The sequence below is a fragment of the Marmota flaviventris genome, chromosome 14 (assembly GCF_047511675.1).
Source record: "Marmota flaviventris isolate mMarFla1 chromosome 14, mMarFla1.hap1, whole genome shotgun sequence".
Lineage (NCBI taxonomy): Eukaryota > Metazoa > Chordata > Mammalia > Rodentia > Sciuridae > Marmota > Marmota flaviventris.
The window spans coordinates 19,008,513-19,032,299 of NC_092511.1; the positions used below are offsets into that span (position 1 = coordinate 19,008,513).

At 53.4% G+C, this 23,787-nt stretch overlaps 1 protein-coding gene across 3 annotated transcripts in view; it reads right to left on the reverse strand.

Annotated features, from left to right (window-relative positions):
- The window catches only part of Dnmt3a (DNA methyltransferase 3 alpha), a 77,369-nt gene that overhangs the window by 43,429 nt on the left and 10,153 nt on the right, over window positions 1–23,787 (reverse strand). Inside the window, exons 2-3 of one of the 3 annotated variants that reach the window (XM_071601399.1) lie at window positions 20,726–20,830; window positions 6,051–6,321 (exon numbers count right to left, since the gene is read on the reverse strand). In XM_071601399.1, the coding sequence (XP_071457500.1) occupies window positions 6,051–6,321; window positions 20,726–20,830 (376 nt within the window). Of the gene's footprint in view, window positions 1–6,050; window positions 6,322–20,725; window positions 20,831–23,787 lie in introns of those variants that run through there. The other 2 variants (XM_027933533.2, XM_071601402.1) reach the window with 2 other exon arrangements.

The window sequence follows — 23,787 nt, forward strand, 5'->3', positions numbered from 1 at the left end:
AGGAAGGTAGAGAGGGCCCCAGACTGGTTGCCTTCTGAGGCCCTGCAAGGGAGAGTCTGCTTCTATGTGTAGAGTAGGAAGAGGTGCCTGCAGGTAGGAGGACGTGTGACCTGGTGAAGCAACTTGTGTCTGTGATTCTCAGTCTCCTCATCTGGAGTATAATGATGCTGGAGATGATTTCCAAGATCTCCCTGAGTTCTAGCTATGGTGGTGCTGTTATTAATATCTACCTGTGTCTTCATTGCCTCCCATTCTGGGTTCCCTGAGCTCAGTTTGTAATCTACAACTCTTGGTTTTAGATTCCAACTTTCCCAGTGTGACCTCCCTAACCTCTCCTGACCGGTTTTACTGAAAAAAAAGTGGATAACCTTCTGACCATTCTAACATGATTAATTTAGTGAAACTCGAGCCTAGAGCCCAGCTTGGTATACAGTAGGTGTTCAATCTGTGAATGTTGTTCCCCTTCCCTAAGACATTCCCTGGCACGCAGCATCTCCCTGCTCCTCTACCCCTGGCTGTTCTGGGCCTTGATTCCAGTTCTTTGAAGGGACATCTGGCAGGGGGAGCAGAAGCCCCCTGAACCCCTGTCTTTAGAAGGATCCTCCCTTCTTCAGGGCCCCTCCAGGCCACAGAAGAGGGCAGCCGCCTGCACTTCTGCCATGGTCCTCGCCCCTCAGAGGCCCTTTCAGGGTCAGCACAGCAGGCAGTTTTAGAGGGTCTGGCTGTGGGTTTGGGTGACAGCCTTCCCTAGCTTCCTGCGGGAAGTGGGGCCGGGAGGGAGCCCCCCTGTTGCCCGGGCCCCTGAACTCCTTCCTCTAAAGCCAAGAGACTGTTGAGCTGGGGCCAAAGCAGGAAGGTCACTAAAACAGGCTGTCGGGCCGGGGGCGTGGGGTGGTGGTGGAAGGAGACAAAGGGCCCAAAACGGAAAAAACAGCCCCTGCTTCATCCCCCGGCTCTGGAGCGGAAGCCCGCAGCGTTTAAGGCTCTGGATCCTCAGCCAGGGGGTGCTTCCCTCCCTCTCACCCTGCACCTGCCCCACGGAGCCCAGGACAGCCATGTCTGTCCCCAGAGGCTCTCTTCTGGGTGACAGCTGGGGGAGGCAGGAAGGGCCAGCCCACCCTGCCGCCCCGTGGGCCCGCGGCCCGGCGGCGCCTGTCACTCGGCGCGCGTGGAGGCGGCGCGGGGGAGGAGAGCCGCGTCTGTCACGGCACGTGTGTGGGTGGGCGAGCGCGCACTCGCGGCGCTGTGTACGTGACCGGCCTTTTAAGGTATGTCTCATCCGTCACATCTCTGTCTCTTCCTCCCTGCCTCCTTTACGTCCTGGCTCCCACCACAACCAGCCCCCTAACTTTTTGCGGGGTTCCCCTTCCGCCAGCCCAGGGCCCCCTCCTCTCCGGCTAAGGCCCCGCCCCCCTCGGACCTCCGCGCTCTGCCGGCCAGGCCCTGGGCTGCCAGCAGGGGGCGCCTGCTCTAGATCGACAGCAGCCCAGCCACCGGGCTCCAGGTGGAGCCGCAACCGCACCACCGTGTCAGCCCTGCGGCTGGGGGCTGGTAGTGGGGACCCCCGCTCTGGCCCTGGGACCCAGAAGTCGAGGCCCTCAGCTGCATTCTCTCCCAGCCTCCCTTTGGCCCTAAACATTTCCTACCTGGGACCCTCCATGGCTTGTGATTACATTTACGGAGAAACATTTATTCATCAGAATGGAAGAAAATCAGGGCTGAAATGAATTGTAGAGATGTTTGAGTCCAACCCCTAAATTTTTAAATGAAGAAATAAGAAACTGAGGCCTGGGAAGTGGAGCGACTTACAGCCAGCGCTGTGGTCAGATTTCAGGGTTCCTAACTCCTAAACCAGTTCCCTTTCCAATGAACCACTAATTTTATTTCTTGAGGTACCCCCCTTCCTGATTTCCAGTCCACAAGTTCCCCCAAACAGAATAACTTTTCCTTATGCAGTTTCCAACTGGCTTCTTTCTGGAATTTTCTCCCTGACAGACTGCGCATGCCCACTTGACTGATCTCCCCGCATGCCTCTCCCTCCCTCTCTCTCACTCTCCCTCTCTCCCTCGCTCTCTCAGCGAGCGCTTGCTCTCTCGGCTCTCTCTCTCTCTCTCTCTCTCTCTCTCTCTCTCTCACACACACACACACACACACACACACACACACACACACACACTTTCCAGCCTGGCCCAGCAAACAACCACCGGGCTGCCTCAGAATGCGGCACTTGTGATGAGGCAGGCAGTCGGCTGCTCTCCCAGCGCTCCCTCTGCAGCCCATCTGCTCCTGGCCCAGTCCCAGGGTCCCAGGCAGGGCAGGTGGCTGTGCGCCTTCCAGGGTGGCCCTGGCAGACTGGAACATGACCCCCCACCACCACCGGGCATCTCAGGTCCTGGGAGCAGGGGAGGCCAGGGGCTTCTAATACTTACCTGTGGTTTCTGAGGCTATGCTCAGCCTGGTCACCCTAAGTTCTCTTTGAAATGAACCCAAATCCCCATGACAGGGCTGAGCCCAGGTTTACTCAGAGCAGTCACTAGGCCAGTATTGGGCCCCATGCTCTGTCTGACCAGAGAGAAGCTTTGTGCTGACCCTAATCTGGTCCTTTTATAGTTACATAATCTTGGGTATTTTAACCTTTCTGAATCCCTTAGTCCCCCATCTGTAAAATGTGGATAATAAGAATCTTCCAACATGCTCACAAAAATACAATATAAGAATAGGGTGCTGGCACATGCCTGTAATCCCAGCTACTCAGAGGCTGAGGCAGGAGGATTGCAAGTCAACCAGCCTGGGCAACTTAGTGACCCTGGCTCAAAATAAAATAAAAATTTAAAAAGGGATGGGGATACAGCTCAGTGGTAGAGTGTTTGCCTAGCATGCATGAGGCCCTGGGTTCTATCCCCAATACTGCAAAGAAAAAAAATCAGGGCTTCTCAGACTTTACTATGCATAGATCTGAGGATCTCTTCAGATGTAGAGCCTGCTTTAGTAGGTCTGAGGTAGAGCGTGAGATCCTTCATTTTAGCTCCCCAAGCAATGCTGACACTGCTGGTTGTGGAACACTGAATAGTAAGGTAGAAAAGCACATCAACATCAGCTTGGTGATGGACAGAATGTTCCCTTGTCATTAGGATCCTCTGTGGCATCAATGCCAGGAGTGCAGGTACAGTCACAGGGCCTGCGGGTGGCAGGCTCTTGACCTCATTGCTCATCTCATCATTTCACCTCTTCCCGATTCTTTCTCCTGGCCTTACTCTCAGGATCCATGATCCTTGCTCTCGGGATCTGCTGGAATACTGCCTAAAGTCTTCCATTTTTTGCTGTATAGGAACTAATAAAAGGGGTACCAGGAGAGATGGGTGGGACTCCTGGAACGAGGGGAACTGAAAGGAGACCATGGCTGAGTCACTTCCTCCCTGGGGCCTTAATCTCCTTCCTCATCTGAACCTACCAGCTGAGTGTGCTCTGGGTCATCTGACTGCTGGACCAGGGGAGGCCTGCACACCCACTGCCCGCTGGCAGAGCCTCCAGGAGGCCACTTCCTACCCCTCTCGGTAATGCCTCACCAATCTCAGCATTCTGGCTGCTCTGCAGTGGCCTCTGGGGATGCCATGGCTCTGATCCCTACCAACATTTCCACTTCCTGGATAGCTGAAGCCACTCAGAAGTACCCCAAGGTCAAATTTTGGAGGTGGAGATGTCCAGCACTTGTGCCACCATCCATTCTAGCATTAAGATTCTGATGAAATCCTCCATGTCTGAAAGCCCCAGCCTAGGAATAAGGAATAGTCCTTAATATTCCCTTACCTCTCACATTACTGGCTTTCATCACCTCCCCCCTCTCTCATCAGAGCCAAACAGCTTCCCTTCAATGCCTGCAGCTGCCTCCTAACCTCCTTCCCAGACACTTCCCTCCACTGGGGGTCCAGGCAGCAAAGTGATCTTTTCAAACTGCAGAGCCTCTTGGGTCACTCTTGAGAGGCCTGCCTAGTCTGACATCTGCCGCCCACTGCCTCTTACTCTTTCCCCTGGCTCTGTTCACTCCAGATTGGTGGCTTCTGTCAGATCCTGGGGTGCCCTGCTCCTTCCCACCTGGGAGTGCACCTGGGAACAGGGATGTACTCACTCTGACTCTATCAGCCCTCGCCCATTAGACTCTAGCTCATCCTTCAGCTTACACAGGACAACCTGGGCCACTTTAGATTCCTTTGTCATAGCTCCTCAGGGCACCAGGTTTCCTTACCCTTACAGCATTACTTTCCACACATTTTAAAGGGTGTAGTCCCTTGGCCCACTGTGATGTCCTTGGGGACAAGAACCAGGCTTTTGTTCATGATAACTTCCCTGACCAGCACAGGTCCTGGTACATTCTAAACAGTTTAATGAACACCTGTTGGCTGACTGAAGGAGCTCCAGAGAAGAACTAGAAATGCCAACAGGGAGACCCCAAAGTGAAGACAAACCCTTAAGGCTAAAGAGCAGCCTTGGAGCTCTATCTCATCGCTGGCAGGAGGGGCTGGCCCAGCCCTGGGCAGCAGCATGCCGCCCATCCTGGTGTGATCCCAGTGACCTAGAAGTGGAGCCACCACATCTGCTTGGGAAGGGCTGCTGGCTGTCTCCTCCTGCACCTCTGCACTGAGAACCGGAGAAAGGGTGTCTCTCTCCCTTCCCTCCTTTTCACTCTCCCCAGGCTCCCCCAACCCTCCCACAAAGTATGAGATAGACATTGGGAGGCCTGGGCAGTGTGGGAACCACCTATGACAAGCCCCATTCCAGAACAGCAGAGAACGGGAAGCAGAAGAGCAAGAGTCGGCAAATCCTGGCTCTGCCACTCTCAGGCGTGGGGGCCACGAACAAGGCACTTTATCAGCCACAATTTTCCCCCTTAGGATGGGGATAATAATACCTCTTGAATGAAACTGTTTGGAGTAGTAAATAAAACAACAAACGCAAAGTGCCTCAGAAAGTGCCTTGCACACAGTGGAGCATCATAAATATTTGTTGAATAGCAAATGAAAGATATTTTAAAATAAGTTTGGAAATCTCTTTTCTGGAAATGTTCTCCATTCTGCATAAATATTAGGTTTGGATGCATGCAAAGTAAGTTAAGCCAATTAATCAATTTACTCATTCCATCAGACACACTTGGAAGGAAGACTTTTTGAAATTAAAATGCACATATGCAAAACAACCTGGCAGGGCCCTGGGAGGAGCAAATGTGATAATGTCTGAGGAAGTGCAGTGTAAGCTGTGAAGCCCCACACAAATGCTAGTTGTCCTCATTACTAACTTGTTTACAGCTCGGTTGGCCCTGAAATCTCTGGCTTAACCTGAAAGAGAAAAGTGGGCAACATTCCAGAAATCCAGGACGAGCGAGGCCAGAAAGTCCCCAGATGAAGAAGCCTAGGCTGGCTGGGCAGTGCACAGAGCCACCCCTCCCCCACCCTGCCCTCTCCCACACCCCATTGCCACAACCAATTTTCCAATGGAATCAACCAGACTGTGGTAGTGTCGGGGGTGGGAGTGGGGTGGGGATCAGGAGCTCTGTGCTAGGGGAGGCAAATAGGCTATCTGTTGCACTCACATTTTCAGGTCAGGGTGAATACACACACACATGGCAGTCCCCAAGAGCTGCCAGTCATGTGGAAGAGTAAGCAGGCCAGGTGGGGGCTAAGGGAAACTGAGGCACCTGGCCAACCGAGCAGGAAGGGGGATGCCCATTATTCTCGTCTAGCCACCCTTGGCATTGTGCAAACCCACTGATGCCAAATCTAGCTTTTTTTTTTTTTCCTTCCCATGAAAAGCCAAAACTCCAGATTTTTATGTGAAGTTTCTTGATTTTTAAATACTGGTAACTAATTTTTTAAATGTTTAAAAGCACTGTGTGGGCCAAATAAGCCATGTGTGGCCGCTGCATTCAGCCAGCAGTCTGCAGGCCACAGCTTGGCAAGCAGAGCCCCATCTCCCACCCTGGCCCATCCTGCTGGGACCTATCTGCCAGGGAACTGGTCTTGGCCCTCAGGGGATCAGTGGGCCCAGAACAGACTCACCCTCTTCTGCAGAGGCTCCCCGGCCCTCCTTGGGTGCACAGCAGCCATTCTCCACTGCTCTGGAGGCTTCAGGAGGGGACTCAGCTGCACCCTCTCCCTCGGCTGGGGCCCCGCCCTTCTGTCCACCAGCGGGGCTCCCTTCCTCAGGCTGGGGCTCACTCCGCTTCTCCAAGTCCCCATTGGGTAACAACTCTGCAGGGCCGGAGTCCTGGGCCATGGACAGGGACTTGGAAGTGGCCGCAGAGTCCTTGGGTGTGTCACTGCTTTCCACCTGGAAACAAAGGAAGATGCACAGGGAAGGGTTAGGCCAGGACCTTGGCCTCTTTTGGGTCACAGACTCTCTGACATTCTGGTGGAAGTTATGCACCCTCAGTCCAAGAACTGACAAGCAGACACATTGTTTGCTTTCGACATCAGAGGGTCTGTGGCCTGACCCCCACATTAAGGGGTCTGTGGACTCCAGCGTGAGATAGAGGGTAAGATGCAAAGCAGATTGGCCAGCCTGGTCCTGCTGGCACCCCTGTGGACCCCAATTCACTAAGGTTCCTAGGGCTTCCAAGCCTTCTCTGCAGTCCCTTTTCAAAACAAATGGCTTTTCATGTTATTTGTCATCAAACCAGGACCCTTCCCTAGAAGATTCCAGTGCCTCCAGATCAGTTCTGGAAACCCCAGGCTGGCCTGACTTCTGTGGTGAGAGCATCCGCAGCTTTCCTCCTGGTGTCTCAAAGCTTGAGAGTCAAAGGAGGCCTCTCAAAGAAGCATTTCCTGGGCCAAAGCCCAGTACAGCTCTCTGCCCCTCAGATTAGGCCCCCATGGGTTCTGGGAGAGCCAAGGCCCCAGCAAGCAATCTGCAGCCTTTGCAGCAGCCACTCCTGAGCATGGGAGTCTCACTGCCCCCTCAAAAGGCAATGCAATGCTTCATCCCATGAAACCTGAGGACTGAGTTTGCTCAGGTTCCAGCTAATAGAAACCAAGTATGGAGTCATCCTAATGGCCCTCGCACGCCCCATTACAGCCTCTCAGTCTTCCTGGGAAGCGGGTGAGGAGCCCAAGACTCTGGGAGAATTTTATGACTTCTTTAAAGTCACTTAATTTGTAAAGACAGAACAAGTGCAGAAAAGCCAGTGTCCTTTGTGCTCTGTGCATGCATGCTCTGTCCTCGGCCATCTGAAGGGAAGAGGTCAGGACATCTTGGGAAGAATGCTAGTGGTCAGCTTGGGGCAGAAAAAGGCCAGGGTCCCTGCACTCACTGCTCTGCCACCCTCCTGAGCATCAGGTTGTACTCAGCTGCCCTCCATTACAGGATGCCCGGGGCCAGGAAGTAGAAGGCCAGGGGCAGAATGGGCTCAGCAAGCCTCCAGGAAGGCACTGCTCTCAGCAGGTGCATTGGTTTCCTCACCTGTGAGGTGAGATGACTAGGCTCAACCAATGGGAGTTTTGTTTAAGTCTCCCCGCCCCCCATTATAGTCCTGAGTCCTGGGCCATGGATAGGGACTTGGCTGGGGATAGGTTGATGGAAGGGAACTAATTTATAGTTAGAAGTAAGAAGCTATGGTGTGCAGTTGCACAGTAGTGTGATGATAGATATGGTACCATATGTGTCAAAAAGAAGAAAGAATTTTGTATGTTTTTAGCATAAAGAAATGATAAATGTTTAAGGACAGAAGTATGTTTAACCTGATTTAAACATAATATATACATTTATCGAGATATCACATGGTACCCCATTAATATGTATAACTTTCTTTCTGGACTCAGGGGTTCTCTACCACAGAGTTATATCCTCAGCCCTTTTTATTTTGTATTATTTTACTTTAATTAATTAATTGCAATACCAGGGATTAAACCCAGAGGTGCTCTGTCACTGAGTTACATCCCCAGCCTTTTTTATTTTTTGAAACAGGGTCTCGCTAAATTGCTGAGGCTGACCTTGAGATTGCAATCCTTCTGCCTCAGCCTTTGAGTTGTTGGGATTACAGGCGTGTGCCACCACACCCGACTTTATTTTTAATTTTGAGAAAGGTCCTCATTTAGTTTCCAAGGCTGGCCTTGCATTTGTGATCCTCCCACCTCAGCCTCCAAAGTTGCTGAGATTTTAGGCAAGCACCACTGTACCCATAATGTGTATAATTTTTATGTATCAACTGAGAAAAATTAGTAATAAAAAGACATATATTATTAAATTTCGGGGCTAGGGATGTGGCTGAAGCGGAAACGCGCTTGCCTGGCATGCGGGGGCGCTGGGTTCGATCCTCAGCACCACATAAGATAAAAAAAATAAAGATGTTGTGTCCACCGAAAACTGAAAAATAAATATTAAAAAAATTCTCTCTCTCCTCTCTCTCTCTTTAAAAAAAAAATTCAAACTGCACAAAAAATGAATGAGGTTAAGCAACCTCCTAATATAACTCCCCATGCCCCAATCACTCCCTACAAGGTGAACCATTACTAAGAGTTGGGCAAGCATCCTTTTTAGACTTTTTATGGTCGTGTGTAAGTCACACGTTTAACCATACATATTCACAGTGTATCCAGATTCAGAATCATGTTTTTATCAAAGGTGCGACTTGTAATGTTTTGCAACTCACTTTTCCCTTAATAAACAGTGGGCATTTCTCCACACAGTGCTTATGGATCTGCCTCCTGTTTAATGGGCGATCCAGGATTTGTGTACCGGGTGGACACTTGGGCCCATTTGCTTTCTGCTGCAGTGAGCACCCTGGCACTTGCGGCTCCTTAAATGTGTTTGTGTCTGAGGACAGAATCCCAGGAGTGGACTGGCAGGGTTAAGGGCATGCCTGTCTAAGTGCGAGGAGAATGGCCAAGTTCCCTTGAGAAGGTCGTCTTGCCTTGAGGAGAGCAGTGACTCCAGCCCCTCCCCTGCATGGCAGCTTCTGCAGTGCAGGTCTAGGACTTAGCCTCTGAGCCCACTGCTATCTGGTGAGGAAGTCTCAGAGGTGGCAAATAGGGGCCAGGGCCTGGAAAAAAAATAGCAAAACCAGGGTCCTCCCAGGTCTGCTCCTCCCCTGGCCCGGCTCCCTAGGTGAGCTCTTTCCTAAGCTGCTCAGAGAGCTGGGGCAGACCTGCCTCTGGGAAGAGAGAAGCCCCCAGGAAGCTGTGCTGCTGCAAGCCCAGGAGGCTGCAGCAAGCAGAAGAGCAAGCACCTGGTAGGAGAGAAGGCTCCTCGGGGCTCGGCAGGGGCCGGGCCAGCAGAGCAGGGCAGCCAGACATAGAGTGACAGCAGAGCATGCAGACCCCTGTCCACGGCCTAGGCAGCACGACATCCTGTGTCCCTCCCTGCCCAGGACCCAGCCTGTCTCTCAACTCCAGTCTAGAATGCACCTCCCTAGTGTAAATTCTGTCACCCTGCAAGCTCAGTCACATGAGTGAGGAAGTCATACTGCCCACACAGCCAGGAAAGGGGCACACACTGCTGCCCCAGTAGCCACCTTCTGTGGTCCAGCTATGCCAGGCACCACAAGGTCCCCAACACAGCACTACAGGGCAGTGGCTGTGGGTCCCTCCTGGTCAGAGCCAATCTCTCACTGTGACTGTGTCTTCTTTTCCTTTAGCCACCTGCTGCCCCACAGAACTGCTGGAGGCCACTCCACTGTCACTTCCTGCTTTGGGATCACAACACCTCCTCTTACCCTGGGACTCATTTCCTATTGACTGACAGCCACATAGCATAGGGACCCAGGAGTGCCAGCTCTGAGACCCAGCCCGGGCCCGACCTGCTGGGTCATTCAGGGACACTGAGTAGGCACTGCCTCTACCTTGCCAGGAGAACCCCAGTCTGAAGCTGGCACACCGGGCACATGAGGAGAGAGGGACTCTGCATAGCTTCAGGCCTAGATATAGCTCAGCAGCTGGCCCCTCCACCTCGTCCCACTGGTCCACAAGGTCCCATCCTTCAGTCCACCGTCTCTGGGTTTGATGAGTCCTGAGTCAGCCAGAGCTTTCAGATTAGGGCAAGTTGCTGGTTCCTGCATGGTCAACCGGATGTGTTCTGGAACCCATCAAGAATGCCCTGGGCTGCTCCAATGAGTGACAACCTGTAATCCCAGCTACTCAGGAGGCTGGAGGCAGGAGGATCCCAAGTTCAAGAGCAGCCTCTGCAACTTAGTGAGGTCTGTCTCAAAATAAAAACTTAAAAAGGGCTGGGGAAGTAGCTCAGTGAGGTCCTGGGTTCAATCCCCAGTATTGAAGAATAAACAACAACAACAAAAAAAACGTGGGCTTTATGTGGCCCCTCACTGAGGCTCTTTGGAGCCCAGTCTAACTGGGCAGGGCAAATCCAACAGAGGAAACCACTGAGGGAAAGGAAGGAGGTGACAGCACATGGCCTGAAGCAGTTTTCCAAGTCTGGGTAGGAGCTGGGTGCTTACTCAGGTGAGAAGCCTGGGGGACGCACCCACCCAGCCAGGCCTGGACTCTTCTGCAGCCACCTCCGTGCCTGCCTGGCTGTTCCCACCTCTCTTCTTCTCTTCCCCACCCTTCTAGTTTGTGGACTCCTGGAGCTCAGTGCCTCTGCTTAATCCAGCCAGATTTAGTGTGGAGCAGGGCATCTGGCAGGTGCTCAATAAATATTCACAACTGACTCATTGATGGCAAAGACAAGGTTAAAAGTGTGAACACCCTGCTCATGATCTTGGAGGGAGCTTCAGCCCCATTACCATGCCAGATGGAAGAGCTGGAATTGTTTGCTCCATCCGCCAGCCGCCATCCTTGTCGTCCTGGGGACTGAACCCAGGGCCTTGCCCCTGCTTGGCTAGTGCTCTGCCATGGAGCTACTGTTTGCTTTTATTTTGACAGTGCCCTAGAAGGAGACACAGCACACCCCTGAGAATGCCATCTCAGATGGCACCCACAGCAGTTGCAGATGATGGCTTCAGAATGGGAACAGTGGCAGTGTCCACTGTTCAGGGACCACTGCAGGTCATGACACTAGTATCCCAGATCTGAGTGAAGCTGGTCCTGTTGTCCAGTGCCTGCCTCCCCCACCAGGCGTGCCTCGTTTTGGGTATTCAAACACTGCCCAGCACCTCCAAGGTCCCTCAGAGTTCGCTGGTCTTTGTCTTCCTGCCAGGCAAGCCCCACCCCTACTGGACAACTGCCTCCTGTTCCCTGTTGCCCACCAGCTCCTCCTCAGGCCTGTCCTGTGAACAGCTCATTCCAATACACCAGGCTGATGGTTCTCAACTGGGGGTGACTTTGCCACCTCCACCCCAGGATATCTAGTAATGTCTGGAGACATTTTGGCAGGGGGGAAAGGAGTACTGGGGATTGAACCCAGTGACACTTTACCACTGAGCCACATCCCCAGGCCTTCTTATTTTTTATTTTGATGCAGGGTCTCACTAAGTTGTTTAGGGCCTTGTTAAGCTGGCCTCCAAGTTGTGATCCTCCTGCCTCAGCCTTCTGAGCCACTGGGATTACAGGCATGTGCCACTGCACTTGACTGGAGACATTTTTTATTATTTAAGTGGCTGCTGGCATCTAGTGAGTAGGAGGCCAGGGTGCTGCTCTGCATCCTACAGGTGTAGGACAGCCTTTTTGACAAAGGATTAACCCCAGTGTCAAAGTGTCTTTGAAAAATCCTGAGCTGAGGCTAGGGGAAATGACTGGGGACTGCCAAGTATACACAAAATTTATCGTTTTAACCATTTCCAAGTATACATGAAGTTCTTTCCCATTATTATACAACCCTCACTACCATCTAGCATCTCCAAAATGATTTTGTCATCTGGAGCAGAAATTCTGCACCCATTAAACAGCAACTCCCGCCCAGTTCTCCCCTTCCTTAGTGACCACCACTCTACCTTCTGTCCTCTAAGGAACATTTCAATCTCTCCCATCACTGGGGGCTTGTGCTGGGCCTCCTGTCCTGGCAGCCCCAGCCTTACCCACATCCTCGGTTCCCAAAGCCCCTGCCATGTAGCTGGCAAGTGTGAACAGCTGCTGGTCCCAGCTTCCCCTGAAGGATGGGGTGAAGTCCACGCAGCAGGCACTCCCGTCCCCAGCCCACAGCATGCCACGCTTGTTTGCAAAGCGCTTTCTCACCCGATCTCATTACACCGCTCATCACGCTGCACCTATTTATTTGTTTACCATATGTCTCCTGCTAGACCGCGAGCTTTGCCTTATTTATCTTTTTTATTTCTCTCCACCTATAGCTCTCCAGCATCCAGCACAGGACCTGGCGTCCCTATGCTTATAAAATTAATAAAGTTAATGATCACGATGACCCTGAGGCAGCCAGTGTTGTCCTCACTTTTCTGAGGAGAAAGTCTCCAGGGCTCGCCTCGGAGTGCACACCTCCTCTGATGACCAAGACAGGCTTTTGAAGCCCCTGGGCTGGGTCGTAGGAAAAGCCCAAGCAAATCGCAAGGGTTCCAAGAAGGAAAGCAAGCCCTGATGTGCCCCAGAAGATAGCCTCTGTCTGGAGGAAAAGCAGGGCGAGGCAGGAAGGAGCTTCTAAGGGAACCCAGCCAGACCCAGACCAATGCCCTGCGCTGCCCCTCCTCCACTCCTGCTGGCCAGACGCCTGAACTCCTGACCTCTGTTTCTCCAGGTGCGGCCATGTGTCCCAAGGCAGGGCAGAGTGCTCACGATCCTAATGGGGGAATGATATTGAGACCGTCTTTATTCTAGTTTACTGTTTGCACGCAAAACCTAAAAGCCAGGCACACAAGAGGCAAGGGACAAGGGAGCTGGGGCCCAAGCGACTGAGGACCAGTGCCGGAGGTGGGGAGGCTGGGCAGCTGTCACACACACAGGACCACCGAGAGCCACCAGGATCCCCTCCCACCTTCTCCAGGACGGCTATTGTGCCTTTAAGGCGTTGGCAGGGTTCAGCCATCCGGGAACCCTGGCATCTGGCCAGCTATGGGCTCTTGACACACAATCGTGCACAGACACACACGGCGCTCACCCGGCCTGGCCAACAACACACACCCGACCGTGCTGGCAGGCAGGATGCTCAAGTGAAGGCCGAGGAGCAAGGAAACAGAACCCCACCCTCAAGCCCCCCCTCGCGCACTGCTGCCCCTTGCTCCCTCCACTCCTGAGCTGCCCCAGCCCCAGCAGCCCCCACCCAGCCTGGATTTTTCCAGGTTGACTCCAGTTTCAGGAAACAGCCACATGTCCAAGTAAGCCGGGCAGCCCCGCCCCTGAAGCACTGACCCAGGGCCAGCACTGCCCCCCATCCTGCCTGCAGCCCCTTCCCTTGGCAGCCCTCCCCCAGAGATCTTGCAGCTGGAAGTGGCCTGTGGCAGCAGGGGGAGCCAGAAAGAACCTCCGCCCAGCTCCCAAGAGAGGTTCCAGAGGCTCACCTGCTTTGCTACTCCCGGAGTCAGTGCAGCAAGGCTCCAACACTTGGGAACTAGGACTCTGACTCCTCCACTTTCCTTTTTTCCCAGTGGAGCAGCTTAAAGGGCCACCAGAGGGGTAAGGGAACAGCAGGACCAGTTGCCAAAGACGGCTACTCTGGAAACTCTGGCACCAGCCAGGGCAACTCGGCCCCACCTGGTCCTTCTTACCACTTCTGCTGGGAGCTGCCTCCTCCTCCCCAGAGATCTCTCCACCTGTGAGTATCAGGGCCGGAGCTCCAGGGCTTGGGAAGCCCTGGCCAGGCTGCCCCTAGCTATGGCAAATGGCTGCAAGAACAAACTGCCCAGTGAGTGGCACGTGAGTGACTCAGCCCACTGGGTTCCATCTCCAGCAGGGACACCTGTCCACCTGAATGTGGGCCTGGCTGTGCTCTTTGAAGTCAACCTCAAAGGGTTTCGGGGTGAGCTGGAGAGCTCACATGTACAAGAGATCCACCATAGTCAGTCTCTATACCACTACCATCCTGGAGGCGACCAACTTGGTAAGAAGGGAACCCACCCTGGCAAATGGTACTTTCTTCTGAAGTGTCAAGGGCTGTGATGGTCCTGCCCCACCTGACAGGGCTTCCTAGCCGGATCTCATCCCCACTTGCTCAGCCTCTGCCTGCAGACTGGAGAGCCCTACTCTCTTGGCAGCCTCGCCTTCCCTGGGTCACTTTAGCTGCCCTTCTCTGGGGCTTTCCCAGATCACTTAGGTCCTTCCTGAGGTGGAGAGCCCAAGTGCAGGAGCTTTCCAGATGGGAGGAGGACAGGGAACCGGGGTTGACACTGGTCAGTCAGGGCCTGCGCAGCAGCAGGAGATGCAGGTGCCACTGGCTTCTAAGAGGACACGAGGCCAAAACCTGTGGGTACGAAGGGCTTACTGGAGGTGGCCTAAGAGCATGTGACGCTGGGGAAGGAGTCAGGGAGGGACGCAAGTGGATAGAGGGATTTTTTGAAAAGCAAAATGTCGGTTCTGAGAACTCACTGGAATGCCCCCGTATGAGCAGCTAGCCAGGGTGGCCTCCAGCTGCTCCCTTTTAGGAGCCTCAGTGTCTGACAACAGCCCTGGCACCGATCCTGTGGTGCCATCACTGGGGCCTGTGGCATCGCCTTCCCTTCCTTCCTCTCCTCACTCCCAGTGGCCAGCAGCACAGGCCTTGCTAATCTGAACCTCCACTGCCACTCCCTTGAGACCCTGGGGTTGTTTTGGAGGTCCCCCACCCTCTCTTCCATGCTCTGGCTGCATGAGCTCCACTGGGCTCCTGGATGCCAGAGTCAGCCTCCCCAGACACCCCCACATGGCTTCACAGCCCCTCCTAACCTTCCTGATAGACACGCACTTCTGAAAGAATAAGAAGAGTGAAACTCAGGCTGCCGGCTAACTCCCTTTCTAACCTGGACCGGACACAGTGTTAAAAAAATAACCCCCAGCGCACCCGCACGGCCAGGCCCGTCAGCTCTCAGTGCCTGCCTCTGGCCTCCCCACAATGCACCAAGCCACATGCACTCCTTCCTCACACCTTGCTCAGCAAGGTCACAGCAAGTGTCTGTCACTTCCCCCCTTAACTGCCACACTCTTTTTTTTTTTTTTTTAAACCTCTGAGCTACATCCCAAGCCCTTAAAAAAAAAAAAAAAACATTTATTTTTTAGTTGTAGTTGGACACAATACCTTTATTTTACTTATTTATTTTTATGTGGTGCTGAAGATGGAACCCAGGGCCTCGCCCATGCTAGGGGAGCACTCTACCGCTGAGCCACAACCCCAGCCCCATCCCAAGCCCTTCTTATTTTGAGCCAAATTCTCACTAAGTTGCCCAGACTGGCCTTGAACTTGTGATCCTCTTGCCTCAACCTCCTAAATCACTGGGATTACAGCCCACCACCCTCTTTTAAGGTCCTTGGTACTGGATCCCAGTGGTGGGGGTAGCCTTGACTGCTCAGGCTGGGGAATCTGCAGGGAAGAGTGCAAAGTCTTGACCCTCATGAGCTACAGTTTCTTCACACCTTCCACAATGTGAGAAGACAGGAGAGAAGGCAGCAGTGAACTGACCCTGCTGCAACAAGAGAAACTGTCTTAAGAAGTTTGGGGCCTAAAAACAAGGGGTTCTAAGTTAAAAAGTCACAATTGAACAGGTTAGTGCAGGAACAATTCTGGAAAGAAGGGGATTTGAGCTCTGTGTTAACCTGGAGAAGAATTAAAAGGTCCTATTAGAAAATTTGCCCATACTATAAACTTTTTTTTTTTTCCTGTACCAGGGATTGAATCCATGGGTGCTTAACCAATGAGCCACATCCCCAGCTCTTTTTATTTCGAGCCAAGTTCTCACTAAGTTGCCCAAACTGGCCTTGAACTTGAGATCCTCCTGCCTCAGCCTCCTGAGCTGCTGGGATTACAGGAGTGTGCCACAGACCAAGCCCGTACTATAGACTCTTAAAAGTTGAGTGGAACTGCTGAGCTGACCTAAGTGGGAGCTCACGGGTTCCCAAGCCTCCAGCAGTTGGCATCTGAGTCTTCTGTCCTGACAGGGGGCGGTTTTGCCCTGGCAGACTCCCCTCCTCCTGGTGTGCTAGAGGGTGGGAGGTGGAGTAAGGAACCCCAGCTCGGCTGAGCTCAGCGCCAGCTCCCAGTCCCCTCCTGCCCTTTCTGGGCTATTCTTAGCAAGAGGTGACCTCAGAATGCTCCCTCCAAGCAAAAATAACCCTAGAGGAAGTTGGTGGGTATAAATCTTCAATGACAAAACGCATACAGCTAGTGAACAAGGCAGGTCGCTCCCCAGGGTCTGTGGGCAAGGGCAGAAACTGTCCCTCATATGCTCCAGCTGGAACCACCTATGAAGGACAAAAGGTTTTGAAGTGCTGTCTGGGCTTGTGACCAGGCAGGATCCGGCCTCTGACAGCTTCACTTGTCACCCTGCAACATCTCGGGCGCTGGTGGATAAGAAGATGCCCCTTCCTGCCCACACTGACACATGCAGTCCCCTCCTCCTCTTCATGGGCACTGGCCAGCCTGCAGTCCCTGGCCCAGGTGCCAGTTCTCTTCCTAAGCCCCGCCCAGCCTTGCAGCTGGCTTCCTGTTTCCTGTTGTCGGCAACATCCTGGCTCTGCAGCCAGAGCTGCTGGCAAGCCGGGCGCTGCCTGGGGTTAGGAGGCCCACTCTCAGTCCTCAGGCCACTGCAGCCTTCCCCACTTAAACACGGGCTTCCTGGCATGTGGTCTGATCACCTATATTTTTCTTGGTATGCACAGTTCTGTGCACTTTTTTGTTTAACCTCCTTGCATTCGTACACTAACTTACCCTTTGGGAACCCAGTCAGCCAGGCTGAGTGGCTGTAGTGGTAAGGAGGAGAGAGCACCGTGAGCCCCGCAGTTGGGAGGCATGGAATTCAAGTCCTGAATCCCCTCTGAACCTCAGCCTCTTCGTCTGAATGTTGGGATGGTAATGATGGAGATCCCATAAGCCTTCATTCATGATCTGTGTCCTCAGGGGGGTGACTAGGCAAAGGGCATGACACCAAGGGTCAAAACTAGCAGAAGGGACAAGCTCTCTCCACCTGCTTTTCAGATTCTTTGAAGTGAAAGGCCAGGTTTTGGTTTTAGATTTTTAAAAATTCTCTAGCCACTGAGAAGTTAGACTTTTTGTAAAATCAAAGTCAGGCACATGGATGTGGCAACAATATCAAACTGACTAAGAAAGCTCCTAGGGCTGCAGTTGGCTCAGTGGTGGGACGCTTTCCCAGCCTGCACGGGTCCTGACTTCATCCCCGTACCCCCAAAACCAAACTCCTATATACTCATTCTTGAGTTCTGTACAGACAGGTAACCAACCAGCACTTCTCAACGTGAGGTCTAGACCACTGCTGCCAGCACCCGGTCCCTGGACTTGTCACTTGTCTTTGATTCCTCAGCAGTTCATTTGTACTAACTTACAGACAGGGCAAGAAGGGAGAGGCCAGAGTGGGTGACAGTGGCTGAACGGGGCTTCATTTTTGAGCCAGGCTTGGGCGGGTGATGGCTCTGGGGCAGGCTGAGACCAGGGAAGGCTCAGAACAGGAGGGGCAGCAGGGGAAGTGAGCCAGGCGCGTTCAGCAAGATGTGGTTTCTGTGGCCAAAGAGGAGGTATTGGGCACTGGTGAGGGTGGGGGTGGGGGTGGGGCAGGAGAGATCAGATAATAATGAGCTGCAATGCCAGACAGAATATTCCAGATCTTGTCCCATAAGAAAGTCCCTAGGACCTGTGAACAGAGATATGCTGGGCAAGATATTTAATATGACTATGTGTGGCCTCTTCTTTCTAGCACAATAGATTGGAAGATAAATCTTTTTTTTTTTTTTTTTGTACTAGAGATTGAGCCCAGGGGCCTAGGGACATTTAACACTGAGCTAGAGATACACCAACAGCCCCTTTTGTTTTTTCATTTTGAGATAGGATCTCACTAAGTTGCTTAAGGACCTCACTAAGTTGCTGAGGCTGGTCTCCAACTTGCAATCCTCCTGCCTCAGCCTCCTGAGTAGCTAATAGATGTGCACCACAGGACCCTGCTGGGAAGATAAATCTTTTTCTGGGTTTCTCCCCTACCTTGTGGTAGGTGCTCAGTAAGTGCAAAGTGTTCCTTGTGAGGGGAAGGAATGGGTGGGGGGTTCTAGAAAGCATGTTGTCCTGGGCACCCCAGGGACAGGTGGAGCTGGTTTGGGAGAGGGTGTAGCTTGAAGGCCAGCACAGTAGCACCCATAGTAGCATCCTGCTGAAGGCACAGACAGGCCTTGGGAGCAAAAGGAGGAGCAGTCCAAGACTTCTCAGCCTTGGGGCTGGAGAGGATGCCGGTGATATGCCTTTTCCCTCCCTGTCCAGCGTGGACAGTACAAAGTCTGCACAAAGGACCCTCCTGCTGTCCCCCATCAGGGCTAGCTGAGCTCCCTGCTCTCTCTGGGCTTAGTCCTAATCAGCTACTGTAATGGTCCCTGGCAAAGCTATTCTCAGAGCCACAGCTGCACCAGGACCCAGCGACACTCCCCCTGCAGCGCTCCTGGGGAGGGGAGGAGGCCCAGAGCAGCACCTGCCCTCCCAGGTGCTGTGTGCTGAGGCCCTAGTCAGGACCCAGCAGGCCAGACACGGGCCAAAGGCTGCCCCCTGGCTGCAGGAGGAATTTCCCCTGCAGGCTCCCAGGGAGAGAGGTGCTGCCGGTGTTCCCTGGCTGTGGTTCCTCCGTTCCCGAGTGTGCAAGATGTCCTCTCCAGCCACTGCCTCCCAGGAACGCCCCTGCCCAGGGCCTTTCCTGAGAGTCCTGGCAGCTGCACGTCTCACCTAGGACATGGCTGGACCACATCTCACCAGGACTCGCAGGATGCACATCGCCTCCCATGGCGGCTGCTCAGGGGCTAAAGCTGGGTCCCCCTCCAAGGCCTGCACCCAGGTCTGTGGACACTGGTCCCTGCAGTGGTGCAGGGACTCATTGCACTGCCAGCTTAGCGTATTTGGAATCAGCTTTACTGTTTGCTTTGGTTTTTGGTGCTGGGATCGAACGCAGGGCCTTGTGCATGCAGCTTTACTGTTCGCAAAGTACCCCCGTAGGCAGACATGGCAAGTATTATTTGCAGCCCTTTTTTACCAATGAGGAAGCAGCTCAGAGAGGTTAAGTAACTTGCTCAAGGTTACGCAGCTGGGAAGCAGTAAATTCAAGTGCTGTTTCTTCTGTGAAACTGATTTCTGTGGCCTCTTAAAGAGGAAAGGCTGGTCAAGGGCAGGCCTGGCATTGCTGAGCACCAGCTGGGTAGTGCTTCAGCCCATTTCATTGTCACTGTAGTCTACAAGGAATGCATCCTTATCACCCCTATTTTTCACAGAAGAACCTGAGATTTGGATCTCCTTCATGGTCACAGGTAGTGAGCTGTGGGGCTCGGCTTTGAACCCTGCTGGACTCCAAAGATGGTGTCTCTCCTGTGCTGGAACCCACTCTTCTTCCCCCTCGTTGTCCATTTGTGGGCCATGTCCTGTGCCCTCTGACCCTTCTCAGTGATGCCTTCCCTCTGATTTCAGAGACTTACAAATTGGAGTCAAAGAGTTGCTGGGTGTTTATTTGATACAGGTGGTGGTTCTTGTCCCCAGCAACTAGATGGGGAAAAGGAAGTTAGCTCTGCAGGTCTCAGCTGAGCCTCAGGAGGCAGGCAGGGCCCATGGGGAGCCAGGTGCGGACTCTGACTCCAGTCTGGCTCCCCACGCACCCACCCACCTTCTCCTTCAAGGTGCCCTGTGGCAGAAGAGTGTGCAGCAGCCTCCCAGGAATCAGCCAGTATTGCCCGCTGCAACTGGGAATTCTTTTGAAGTCCCAGTTTATCTTTCATTGCCATGTGAACTTTTCATTCCAAGCCATACAACATCCATGTTGGTTTAATGTTAAAGTGTTTACAGGTGCTTAATTCTACCCCTCTTGCCTGCTCGAGCAGATTGGTAGCGGTGCACTCTATCGCGTGGCAGGTGCCCAAATCTCCCACGTCTAAGAACCTACCTCCCCAACTCTGCTGTGCTCTCCCGGGCTCCCGGCCCCGCTGAGAGCATTTCCTTGAAGGGCTGAGTTACTCAGCCAGAGCCCCTGACTCCCCCTCACCTTCTTGCTCCAAGTTTACCATTCTCAGCTGGAAGGGACTAAAAGAAAGGAACCAGCTGTCTTTGGTGCTGGGAAATAATTATCCACCTCTGAGTTTAAGCCCTCAGGGAGGCAGACCCTCCAGCCCACAGCCTTGCCCTCCGAGCTCCCTTCATCTTGGCAACCCCAGCACTCCCCCATACCTCAGCGGAGCCTGGTGCTTGCAGGGCAGCCTTGCAGCCTCCACCCCTGCGGGACTTCAACAGCGCCCCGGAGCTCCTCTTACAAAGAGAGGAGCTCAGCCTGGGTCCTCTCCTCTCCCTGAACAGACGCCCAACCTCAGGTCCCACTTGGAGTCCTCCTGTTGGAGTCTGAGGCCCAGGGTGGATCATAGGGAGGGGCCCGAGCAGCCAGGCCAGGGGCTCAGTCCAGTCCGGGGAATCCAGCAGACTCTTTGCTGCTCTTCCAGAGGGAGGCTGGGAGTCAGGGGCCTGTTTGAAATCCCAGCTCCAACACCCACCAGCCAAGCTCCCTGGCCTTGTGGGACCTCCAGTTCTCAATACTAAATAGGGAACTGTGCGGGTGGCTGTGGGATTGAAAGAATGGGGAACGTGAGCAAGCTCTGGAGCTGGGCTTAACATCTGCGGGTCCTTGCAGGATGTACATCACTGCTACCCAGGTCGTGTGTGTGTTGGGGGATGCATAGGACAGGACACTCACAGGTGGGTGCTTCCGCTTCCGGCCAGGCCTCCCCACCTTCCGGGCCGTGGCACTGGGCTCCTGGCGCTCCTCCTTGCCACGAGGCTCCTCCTGTTCTTCTCCCTCCTGTGGGCACAGACGACACAGCCAGTGAGCCAGAGCTAATCTAGGAGGCACTTCCTTCCATACCCATCTGGGCTGGCTCTGGCCTCCTCCTATCCCATCCCCATGACAGCCACACTCCCAGGGCTGTGCCCTGCTGCCTGCCCCCACAGGGTGAGCGCCACCTCTGGCGGTCTGGCAAAGCTGATGCCACCCTGAATGCCACACTTAAATGTATCTGGGGGGACTTCAGGGGACCCCACTGTCTCAGCAAAGCACTATTCCCTCTTGTGATCACAATTTCTCAACCACGAGATCATAACACATGCTTTGATAAAGGATTTGTTTCTGAATTAGGAGCTTTATTTATATGAAAAAAAAAATCTTACGCAAGTACAAAAAGTCAATGAGTAACCTATTTAATGAATCTCCTGAAAAGTATAAAATCACACGAGAAGTTAAATTGAGTGGTGCCTGTTTATAATGCACACAATACTTGAAGTGGGGGCTACTGTACAGGATGCAGGACTTTTATAGCTGCTGTCAATACCCCTGCCTTGGAGCCGGGCCACATGGCACTGGAACTGCACGTGGGAGGCACGCGGGGAGTGTCTTGGGGACCACATCTTGCCTCTTTTTTCGAGACCCTTTTGTCATCCTCCCCCCTGGCAGCAGTACCTGTGCAGGGCCAGGCCCTCTTGCTAAGTCTCCTGGGGCAGAGACATAAACCTAGAAAGTCCTGCCTCACTGCTCCAGTCTGGCCACAAACCACCCACAAGTCCCTTCTGACTCAGCCAGGCTCTGGCATGACTAATCACCACCAGAAATAATGTTGAGGAAGGAGAGAGAGACCCCGGCCCAGCGGAAGGGCAACAGGCTGCTCCAGAGCCCTGCACGCTGTGGAGCTGAGTTCAGGGCTCTCCCAGGTAACAACCAGACAGAGAGACAGCACCGCAGGGGAGAAGAGGAGGGCGCCCAGGTTTCCTGGAGATCCAGTTGAAATGGCCCTCGGTTTCCCACTCAACTTTCATTTCCTGTGATTTCAAAATAGCTTGTGGTTTGCCACATTAATGTTCAGGTAATGAAGGGACATGAGAATGAAAACCTCCTGCCACCAACTGCAGACACCAAGCCCAGGGGAAGAGTCTCGCTGGCCCCTCTACCTGTCCCCATCCATCAAGGCATGTCCCTGAGACAGACCATCGCAGCTCAAGTCCTGGGGGGCCTCCAAAGACAGGCAGGGGAGGGTGACAGAGGCTCCAGGCCTTGGCACCCAGCGGTGACAACGGTCATGCTGGAGAGAAGGCCATGCTCTTAAAAGAGATGGAGAACGGTCACCCATGCACTGTGGGAACAAGAAAGGTGACAGCTGCCACCAGAAACCAAAGTCGGCTGATACAATGATGTCAGGACAGAGATGGGCCAGAGCTCATAATGCTGGCCTTCAGGAGCACTGTCACCAGAATGACACGGCAATGAGCACAGAGGGCCTGGAGAGGGCTGGAGAGGACGATTTAAGGAGCTCAGCCCAGAAGGGTCTGGAAGGGGAGGAAGCCAGAGGGTAGAAGGGCCTGCACTGTGTCCAGTGTGGAGGGAGAGGCGGGCCCAAGGCGCAGAGGTCCTTGAGGGGTTCTCTTCAGGAAAGCACAGCAGAGGAGCAGCGCGACAGCAAGTCCCAGGGGTGGCAACCAGCTGGAAAGGGAGCTTTTTAGGGCCCGGAAGGCCCAAGCCACTGGAGGTCCGAGGGCATGTGCCTGTGGGAGGCCAGGTGGCTGGATCTGAGCCGCCCCCCAAGATCCCACAGACAGCCCCGCTAAGAAAGGATCGTGCACGGTGGTGCACACCTCCCGTCCCAGCTACTTGGGAGGCTGAGGCAGGAAGATGGCAAATTCAAGGCCAGCCGGGCGACTCAGTGAGACCCTGTCTCAAAACAAAAATTAAAAAAGGGCCGGGGGGGGTTGGGGGGGTCTAGGTTGGGGCTCAGTGGCAGAGCACTTGCACGTGTGAGGCACTAGTTTGATCCTCAGCACCACTTAAAAATTAAAAAATAAAGGTATTGTGTTCATCTACAAGTAAAAAAAAAAAAATTTAAGACAGAAGTAAAGCACCCCTGTACCAAAAAGGGGGAAATGGGGGGACAAAGGTGTCCATTCTGCCTGCTTCCCAGGTTTCTCAGGAAACAAATGGTTTGTCCCTGATTTGTTTTGTTTCCTGCTGAATCCCCTGAGCCGAGGATAGATTCTGGAAGAACTCCTACTGTCCAGAAATTCTGGGCTTTGAACTATTTTTACAACAAACAACATTTATTACAAAGGGCCTTATTTGACTCTCTCACTTTTATTCTGAACTAATCAGAAATGTGAAAGCCAATTTGAAACTCTGATCAGCAAAAAGAAACCACGGTCACCACACGGCAAGGACTAAAAACAAGTACACTTGACGTTTCAGGACGGGCAAGCCCCAGCTCCCACCAGGCACAAGGGCAAAACCTTTGGGGTCTCTGACCGGCAACCCCACGCCATGAGCACCCACTGTCGGTCCTCACAGCACCTCTTTCTGTCACGCAAGCTGTCCAGGCAGGCCGTCGGTGCTCAGCACATTTTTTCCCCTGTTGGATTCAATTCAGGGCAACCCAACCCAGGAAGAAGGGGCGGAGCCCCCATGCCAGGCCACCTCTCCAGGATCCCGCCCTGTCCAGAGAGGTGGAGAACTCTAGGCAGGGTGCTGTGTGCCCAGCATGAGGCAAGGTGCACTCAGGTCACATGCACCTCTGGGTTAGACTCGAGGAAACCAAGTCTCCATGGGACCCTTGCTCAGAATTCACAGCCAGGTCTGGCCCTTGCCCTTTGCATTTGGCCCTGAAGCACAACTTTATGAAAAGCACATTATCTTCTGCCAACACGTCCTTCTTCCATGATGGAGCCCAAGCACAGGGCAAAGTGGAAGGAGGGCTTCGGTCTCTGGGCCTGCTGTGGTTCACG